At 38.1% G+C, this 9,729-nt stretch overlaps 1 protein-coding gene across 1 annotated transcript in view; it reads right to left on the minus strand.

The window, feature by feature from the left end:
* Positions 1 to 9,723, minus strand: part of SHISA9 (shisa family member 9) — a 167,781-nt gene extending 158,058 nt beyond the window's left edge. Inside the window, exons 1-2 of the mRNA XM_010003210.1 lie at positions 9,270 to 9,723; positions 2,018 to 2,145 (exon numbers count right to left, since the gene is read on the minus strand). Of these exons, the coding sequence (XP_010001512.1) occupies positions 2,018 to 2,145; positions 9,270 to 9,592 (451 nt within the window). The 5' untranslated portion in view covers positions 9,593 to 9,723. The remainder of the gene's footprint in view (positions 1 to 2,017; positions 2,146 to 9,269) is intronic.
* Between the last annotated feature and the right edge of the window lie 6 nt (positions 9,724 to 9,729).

Raw genomic sequence — 9,729 nt, forward strand, 5'->3', positions numbered from 1 at the left:
TACAAAAAGGATTAAGATACCTTCACAGTAGCAGCAGTGCGTTTGTGTTGTAAACTGCAGTGGTGCAAAAGCTATTTCACATATAATTTTTCCATCTGTGCCAGAGGGCCAAATTCTGAGACAGAGTTGTTGTGGGTGTCTGGGGTCATTATAAGCCAAGATCATAAGGTACTATTGAATGCAACTATTTTTTCTTCCTTCACGTAATAACTATGTGGCTCTGAGTTGCATTTATATCCAAGAGTTTATAGAAGCAAAGCTTGAATCTGAATTCAAATCCAAGAAACAACGAATTTAAGAACCTGCTGTGTTAGGTATTTTAGTATACAGAGAGTGATGATTACAAAAATCTAGATCCTATCAATGAAGTAAGAATGTCTTTACTTTCTGGTTCCTTCATTAATTGGAATTCTGAATAAACATTTCACATAGGAAAGAAAATAAGGATTGTATCCTAACTTCATTGCCATTTGGCATCTTTCTTGAAAACATGGTCGCAGCAAGGATCAGAGGTCAGCAATACAGCAAAGAGAGATAGAGTGAATAAACTTTCAGAAATTTACCACCTCAGCTCCAGGAGGCTAGAACACCTTTGGAAAAATTCCCCTCCAGAAGGGGTGTTTTTCTACAGTTAGGGATGAAGTGCTGCAGCACTTCCCCCTCTGCAGTGTAGAACTGCATAGGCCCAGGTGGAAGTAGTTTGCTGGAGAGCAGTGCAGACAGATAGGATGTCACCCTTCACTATATGTGGTGTCTGTATTAGAGGTCACAGCTTTAATTCTTTCTACTTTACTCTGTAACCGTGCACATGAGAAATCACCGTCAGCCTCTAGCACCAAGCAAATCAGCACTGCACACAGCATAGGAATCTGCTCTTTCTCTCATTGTTTTTATACCCTTTCCCCAACAGACAGCAGCAAAATCTCACAATAACTGCCCAGTTCAGTCCAAATAAAACTCATTCTTTATCCACATATAAGCAAATTTTCTGTTTTCTGTAGTTACAGAAAGGTAAGGGCCAGTGCTTAAACTTCAAAAGTTTCAAAATACCAATACAGTAGAAGTATATTTGCTGTAAAAAGCACATCTACATGGATCTACAACACAGAGTGAAGCCATCCTCTGCCTAACAATCTAGAACTTCCTGAATTATACTCTTTTATTTTATAAACATACTGAACTTGAATTTTTTTAATATATTGTCTGTAATTTCTGTGCATATATATTTACTTATATATGTATATAAATATATCCAAATTAAAATTGCAGTGGAACTGCTCATAAAAAAAGGAAAATTCATCTGAGCATGAGAAAAAGATCTGTACTGTGGCCTAATAGAAGACTGAGAAATAAGTTGCCTAGGACTTCAGAACCACTTGAAGTGTCACCATATTTCTTCTGAAGCTCCAGGTTGCACTTTTTCCTTGTCTTCAATAACATAAACATGTAATAGGAGATACAGAATAAAAATACTATTTTTAAATTTAAAATAATAATCTTTCTCTTGCCTTTCCCTTAGAAACAAAAAAAAATGAGGAAGTGAAAACCACATACAACTCCATGCTCTCCACGAAGGCCACTATTTTCCTACTGGAGATGATATAACAGCCTAATGAGATCACTTTCTCACTGAATGTTACAGCCCTATGAAACATCTTGTTAAATCTTGCTGTAAGCTTAGCTATTTCTATTTTAGTGTAACAAAACATAGAATAAGGCATAGGCTGATGAGCTGAGCAAAAACACCAGATAGAAGGTGACGTACATACAAAACCAGTATTAGTCAACCAAGGCATCTCATTAAAAATAAAGATAATAACTCATTTTTCTATTCAAAATTGTTTTCTCTTAGTATTGTCCTATATTTACACTAGGAAATCATTAATATTTCTCATTCTGAAATAAAAACTATTACTAATTTGCAAGAACCCTCCCATGACATCCTGCAACATTTGTTTCATAACGCTCATTTTAGTGCCAGCATTCCAGATATTAGTAAAGGTGTAATATGACTTACGTAAATTATTTGGAGGAGGTCTCGTCTCCATGTTTTCATAGTGTTGCACGTGTACTACAATATTTAGATCTCTTTCCATATGATCTGTTGTACAAGGACCTTGAGGTCGCATAACATCAGCAAGAGCCCTAAAAACCAAACAAAATCAGAATGAACCTGTTGCAAAGTCTGTAAGGCATTACCAATATATTCCAAGTTTTTTTAGTTGAGATGCAGTCTGTCGTGAAGTCTGCCTGAGAAACCAACTCCACTCACAGCAAAATCAGGGAATCAGATTCATTGTGAGACTTTGCACCGAAGGATCTTTTAGGTTGCTTGGACAGTGTGCGAGCAGTAATACACAGAAACACATCGAGTTCTTTAGCTGTCTTGGCTTTGTGGGAACATCATTTAAGCTTGTTGAGACTTGCAGAGTTCTGCCATTGCATGTGCTCAGCAGAGTTGCCATCTTGGTTAAGCTGAGCACCTCAGCACCTAGCCCTTATCTATGGCTTTCACAAACTAGTTATCTTCACACCTAGATTACCAGCAGGACATATCAAAATAAATTCTCATACGTGTGCTTACACAGAGCACCACACAATGCAGTGGTCTTGAACATTGTCATTCAAAATTGTCACCAAAGTTGAAGGGTCACATGATTTTCATTAAGAAATCTAGTAGGCATGGCACTCTTCATGATCAGGGATTTAAATTTTTCCATCGAGAAGGGAAAATAAAAAATGTTATTTCTAACTTCTGTTAAGTGTTCTAGTCATTAAGATGGAGCAAAGCTTGCACAGAAACACTCCTTTCTGCTTTTAAGTCAGTTCAGAAATAGGATGAAAGCTTTATGCTAGCAAAGAGGGAGCAAGCAAAAGGATTCCTCATAGTTAGGCCAGGCCCAACTTGATGCCGGTTGTGGACTTTTTCTGTAGAGCTGCAGGCAGTAACTATACCTGAAAGACAGACAGATTCATCCTGCACTGGTGTATTTTCTAAGGACTAGTGTCACTGCTGAGTGTACTGCTGAGTGTAAGTCCATTCTTAGGCATACAGATCAGCCCTGTGGATCCGGAGTTACTAAGTTTTAAGCTTTGAAACACTCTCAGCATGGCAACGTCTACCTTTGGCCATGATTCTGGGCTATGGAGTTTTACCACTGACTTCTGCAGGAGCAGTATAAGCCCTTAGGTATATGCCACCTAGCTACCTGCTGAATTGCTGTGCCATACAAAATAATTGGCCCACCTGCAGAAGCTGTTGCTTTAGGCAAAGGAAAGCTATGGTATGTGTTACCAGCATCATCAGGGTCCACTGCAAGTCTTTTGTGTTCAGGTCAGTGCATCACTGACCATTATTTGCCTTCTTTTTTTTTTTTTTTTTTTTTTTTTTTTACTAATTTTAATTTATAGACCCCTTGAGCTATTTTTGTTTAAGGATGTGTTTTCTGTGCACTATGCACTGTTTACTTTTCTGCAAAATTATACACTTTCCCAGATGCTGCATCAAGAAAGACTAGTTTGCAAACTAGTAAATAAATAAAAATAAGCACATTTACTGCTTAAAGCCATGGCAAGTGCCATCTGGCTGCTCCACTGTACTTCTGTGACATGATGATTTCTTGATCAAGAAGTACTATACTTTAAATATTAAAAAGTAGCTTAATTTAAGTTACAGACAGAAATCCTGAGCTGAATCTTGCTTTCAGATTGCAGGAGCATTGCTTTGGTACACAGCTTCTTTCTACAACATTCTGATGTTTCATTGTGTTTATGGCTAGCATTATGTTATTAAAATATTAGTTACAGTTGTGATCAACGTGTTATAGAATACTCTGTTGATACTGCCAAAGGTCAGAAGACAGCTACCAAATGATTAATGGTATCACAGCAGTGCTCCCATTTGAAGCACTGCTTATACAGCAGAAATGGCAGAGCTGGCCTATATAACAGAATAATACAAATTCAATATAAGAGATCTCACAAAGGTATAAAGAAAATTATGCAAAATAAAAGCATTACATTGCAAAACATAGTCTAAAATAAGTTAAAATAATAAAAATATTGATATCTAGTCAATTTATGCAAATATGTCTCTATACAAAGAAAACTTCTGACATCAATATTTATTATCATTCCAAAGGCAGGTGGACACATTTTGGGAAGGGAAGAAAAGCAAATTAGAGTCCCTAACTTCCACATGGGAATTAAAACAGTGAGGTGTCGTAATACACAGATTAGTATTTCCCAACTTTGTGTAAGCTGGTTTTCAGAAATGCTTTCTTCATTGCCCTTAATCTGATGGTATGTATTTTCACTGTAGACTGACACCCCATGGTAGCAGATTAACTACTGCCTGTCTGTGGAAAAGCCAACTAAGTTTTCTGCCATTTTTGGGTGGCTTTTTTTAAAGGGGTTTTAAGGAATTATCTTTCCAACTCTGACTGTATTAAGAAAAAAGGAACTACCCACTATGAGGTTCTTTTTTTAGCAACATAGCACCTATGCTTATACTGTGTTAGCCAAAGTAGTAGTCTTCTCAGAGCAGAATAGCTGATATAAGAAAGAGTTTGTCCTCTTCCACTGATGTCAAGGAGAGTTAAAAGTATGTAGCAGCTTGTATCAGTGAAATGGAAAGGAAATACTGTACTTGCATTTTGTTCTTTAAGGGATTTTCCCATATAATGAATTGGATAAAGGGAGGTTTGTGCTCCAGTATTGGACAAAATTCTTGAGTAGACATTTTCTTCAAAAAATTCAACATAGGCCAACAGTCTGTTAGAATAGCTTTATTAATTTGTCTCAATTGAATATCATCATATAGTTTGTATTAATTATCTGAATAAAATGTTTACAGTAGGTCTGATTGAAAGATTACATATACATTAAGGGACTTCATCTACACTTTTGCTATACTGAATGGTTGTTTAAGAGAATGCAAAATAGAAGATTACCTTCTTATCAAGTACCAATATCATTAGGTCCTGTGTATTGATTTCGACTGCAGTATTACAGAAGAGAAGAAATGTTACCTACATAGGAGTTCATGGCCTAGACCTACTCAAGTATCAAAACTTTAGCATGTCTCTTGCCATAATATTTTACTCTTTAGATATGTAATACTATTTTCAGATATTATGTGGAGCCAGGCATCTCCCCTATGGGTACAAGCTTCAAGAAGCTGAAGCACAGGTTATATTATGAAAGGTCACATGTTGTATTTTGCCTTCAAAACTGGGTCAAAACCTGTATGGGAAATAATTTCACACATAGGATTCAAGATTTTAGCAAGTCAGACTGACTGTTTTTGGCCCCAGGCATACACCTCTTGAATGATCAACAAAAGATTTAACTCCTGAGGTCAACAAATTGTGAGGGAAGAAAGAAGAGCTCAGATGGTTCACAATGTTTGGAAGGCTGCTAACATACTGCCAGAAGCACTGTTTCAAAAAAACCCAGGAGTTATACATAGGAGCATGATTGTAAATATTGTCCTTTCAGTTCTTGGTTTGTTTGCACATTCTCCACAAGGATTAGGGAAGAAGATAAAGGTGTGGGTTTATTTATAGAAAAACCTCCTCCTTGACATAGAAGTAAAGCTTTTTCCTTTTCTACTCATTTTTAAGAGATGATTCTCCACTTTAACTGATGGAACCTGGAAGTCCCATTGATGTAGACTTACGTAGCAAGAACATGCTGGCCTCATATGCTCAGCAGAGCTTGTAGGTCTGCTTCAGGAGGCAGATCAGTTCCATTTCCTTTTAGGCACAATGCTGCCACATTTATTCCCTTTGTCATATCTGATAACAGCCACCATCTTTTTCCCTTATTCTCTTAGAAAGCAGGATGGTAAAGGAAGAGTTACTCTGTTTGGCTAATACTGTTTCAGCTTAGTACTTAGACACTACCTGAAGGGAATATTTTTCTCCTTTTAATATTAAATAACAAAAATGAGGAGAATTATATATTAAAAATCATGATATCTAAAGCAAAATATGTAGAGTTAATTGTGTACTCCCCTCCATTTACATCTTCCAGATTTACAGTTCTATGCCAACAGTAAAAGTGTTTTACTGAAAAGCACTGATCTAACAAAAAAGAAAATGTCAGCAGTGCCACAGTTGGCCATTTTTCTCAAAACAAAAGCTCTCTGAAAATCAGACAAATTTTGGCTCTTTTCCCTTAAAGGACTTGTCCAATAGATTTTTTTTCCTATGGATTGCTTTCACTATATGAATAAATTTTCCCAATGGTTTTTCATTGTCAAATGTTTCAGAAAAAATCAGTTAAATTAATGGAGTGTTCTTGGTTTGTTTTGGTACAGCAGTAAACAAAACATAATATAAGGCGAGTGTGTAGAAATTACACTTGCCAAGCCTGTGAAGTTTCATTTATTAACATTGTACCACTCTCAGACACACCAGTGTCTTGCTTCAACAGCAGATCCACTGTCTACAAGATGGAATAATGCAAGGAATTAATAAGAGTGGCACAGTTTTGCTTCCTATTTATAAGTCAGTGTTCTTATTCCCATGTGTTAGGTCTCTTCATATTTTTCAATATTTTTAGTAAACCTAAAATGGAAATAGATAATTTACACCAGTTGTATTCTGTTCACTTTTTTAAAAAATCAGCCCTCATTAAAAAGTATCAGTTTAGATTATGCATTTTCTTTTTTCAATAAGCAGAATTATCCTTTCCATAGGTGAGTTTGTTCACAGGTATAAAGAGGATTCATGTTTCATGTAGCCATTGGCTAGGGAAGGGAAAGAAGGCAATCTTAGCTAAGGAAACAGATGACAGATCAGCATCCATGTGTTTCTTGCTGCCAGCCAAAATGGAGTAACACTTAGTACTTTTGGTTTGGCCTACCAGACACTCTCAGTGTATTATACTTTAGCTTATTAATAAGGTTCAGCACAGAACAGTTTGTTTTGGTTTTTTTCTTATATTGTACTGATGAATGCTATAAAAGAAGGTGAATATGAATACAGGCTACATATTCTTTGTCATTGTTAGTACTACTTGCTGTTTTAACAGATAAAGCCTTTTTTTCAGAACATGTAGTGTAAAATTACCTAGGGTGGAGTATTTTAGTTAAACACACATTTGAGGACAAAAGGCTACTTCAGTTCTTCACTCAATGAAGAGATTTTTAGATTGCTGAGGGGATTTACAAATCTAATTCCTTTTCAAAATAGTGGCAAACTCACCCCACAGCTGTAATAGGAGTGTGAGAACTTTTAAAAAAACCAACACTATAGCACTGCTTTTTCAGAACATGACTAGCTATTATGTGTACTGAGTGGGTGACTGTTTTTCCATGTGATCATGACTTTCCAAGTTTCTATATAATCCTGATTTGAACAGCACAAGATCTCAGACACTGTTAAGTAATCAGGGTAACAGACAACCTTTTCTAAGAACCACTTCAGAAACCTCATCTTTATGCATACATGACTGAAGGATTTAAAAATTATTTTCCAATCCCCTACAATTCTGTTTCCATAAACTAAACCAGAATATTTTTTCAGAATACTTCACACCTGTACTTTAGATGGCGAATATTTCAACTAGTAGATATAGGACCTACTTAATACTGAAGCAGGGATGGCTACAACTTCACTCTGTCCTGGTTTTTGTAACTGTTACAAGCCCTGCCTTTATGCCTGCATGAAGACACTACAGAAAAAGGCTGAAGCAAGGTAGAGCTTTTTCCAAACAAGCTCTGTAATTTAAGAGTAAGATTTTAAAAAGAAATTGGGATTCATGTATTGTTTTTCTCTGTTAAGTAGTTGAGAATATTTAAAATGTCTAAAGGATTATTATACCTTGCTCAACAAAAACCATCTTTGCAGAAGTATCACTGACACACAGTGTTAGGTTGACTAAAATATCTGCAATGTGCCTTGTTCCTCAGTAGTAAAAGCATATCCGTATCAGCCAGTTTATAAATAGCAAATAATTGCTAGTGAAATGGTGATGCATTTGCAGGAGTATTTTTGTGACTTTCTGTGTTCATTTCAGGATACAAAGTTAATCAAAAAGTCATGAAAAATCTTCAGTACAAAATAAGGCCCCAGGTGTTGAGTTGACCTCTTAGACTGTCTTTCAAAGGATGATTCTTCATTTAAGCTTTAAAGATTGTGAACTAACCATTACCAGTCAGGGCAAAGGGAAGCTTTCTGCCACACTGCACGTCCAGTAGAAGGTATCCTTTTAATTGCACTCCATCGCTAAAGTTGCCCAGTATGTTGGAATCTATTCAGGCTCTTTAATGGAGCTGTTTGCCTTTTTTAATGCCTTTCCCCCATCTGCTTTACTTTCATGTGCCTGGGATTAGCATAAAGAATCAGACAGACTGCAAACTTGACAAATGTGTTATGCCTTGATTTTGAACTGCTGTGACAATCTGGGTTTGAAATATATGTTGTTAAAGCTACTGGGCTCTGTCCCGAGCTGCCCACCTGGTTATCCACCACTAGGCAGCAAGTATCTTTGAGTAGACCAGGCATGCTCAGCTCTAGGGGGGGAAGGGGAGGTTCTCTTTGATATAACTCAGCCATTACACCATGGATACAGAGTGTAACACACACAGTTGGATGAGGCAAGACTTTCATCTTTCATTTTTTACCTCTCAACAGTAATTGAAAAAATGTTAAGAAATTCTACAATAGCTTTTGCTTTTTGTGTTCCTCTCTTCCCTTCCACCCTAGCTCATTTTCACAGCTTAGAAATTTTACAAATAGCTCACACGCTTGCAAGGGCTGGGGGAGTAGTGAAGGTCCTGCCAAAACCATTTTGCAGCTGGGGAGGGAGGGTGAGGTGGCATTTGTTTACATCCTTCTGTTGAGAAGTAAAAACATTTTCCAAGCTTTGAAACAGTTGAAAGAGAGAACTCATCAGGCTTTCAGTGTTGCTGGTTTCAGGATTTTTTTATTTCCTATTCATGCACAGTATATCTGGGAACACTTGCTGGGTCTTGTTGGGGAGAGGGTCAGACACTGCAGATAAAAATGTACTGTCTGTGCGGACTCCACAACTATTTCTAGTCTTGCTCAATATGCAACTACTTTGATAACCTGGGCTTGGGGACTCACAGGAGCTCTGCTTTCCAAAGTTGGTCTCTCTCAGTTGCCTTGCAGGGGAATGCAACCTGTGTGGCAGGAGTTGTTTGTTTAGCAGGCATGCATGGGTTCCTCTCCCCATTTTAGGGGCAGGGAGAACAAATAGGGGGGAAGGGGACCCTGCTGCCTGGTGCTCAGCCTTACCTGGACATGTGCTCCCGCTGCGGTCTGTGTGCCTTCTCCAGCCCTAGTTTGGTGAAGATCCCCACCAGCACCATGACTGCCACAACCCCACAGATGATGTAGACAATGAGGTTGGTTTTATCCCTGGTAGGGTCATGCAGAGGGTCGTCTATGCGGGAAGGAGGCTTCCCAGTGTTCATCCATAACGGCGTCTCATAGTTTGTGCAGGTACTTTGATCCAGCCTCGTCTTTTTGAACTTACAGCAAAACCTGAAGCCACAAGTGCCACAGCAGAAGATGAACTCCCCCGAACTGCAGTTAAACGGGGGGTCCCACTGCCCCATCACGTCAAAGTAGCCCCTGCAGAAGTCCGGGGTGGGAGGTGGCTCGGAGGAGTCTAGCTGTTCCCCAAGGCTGGAGTGGTTTCCTCCTGAGAGCACCACGAAGCTCCCCAGCTGCTGGCCAGCTTTCTCCTGTGCCC

The sequence above is a fragment of the Chaetura pelagica genome, unplaced genomic scaffold (assembly GCF_000747805.2).
Source record: "Chaetura pelagica isolate M959 unplaced genomic scaffold, ChaPel_1.0 scaffold138, whole genome shotgun sequence".
Taxonomy (NCBI): domain Eukaryota; kingdom Metazoa; phylum Chordata; class Aves; order Apodiformes; family Apodidae; genus Chaetura; species Chaetura pelagica.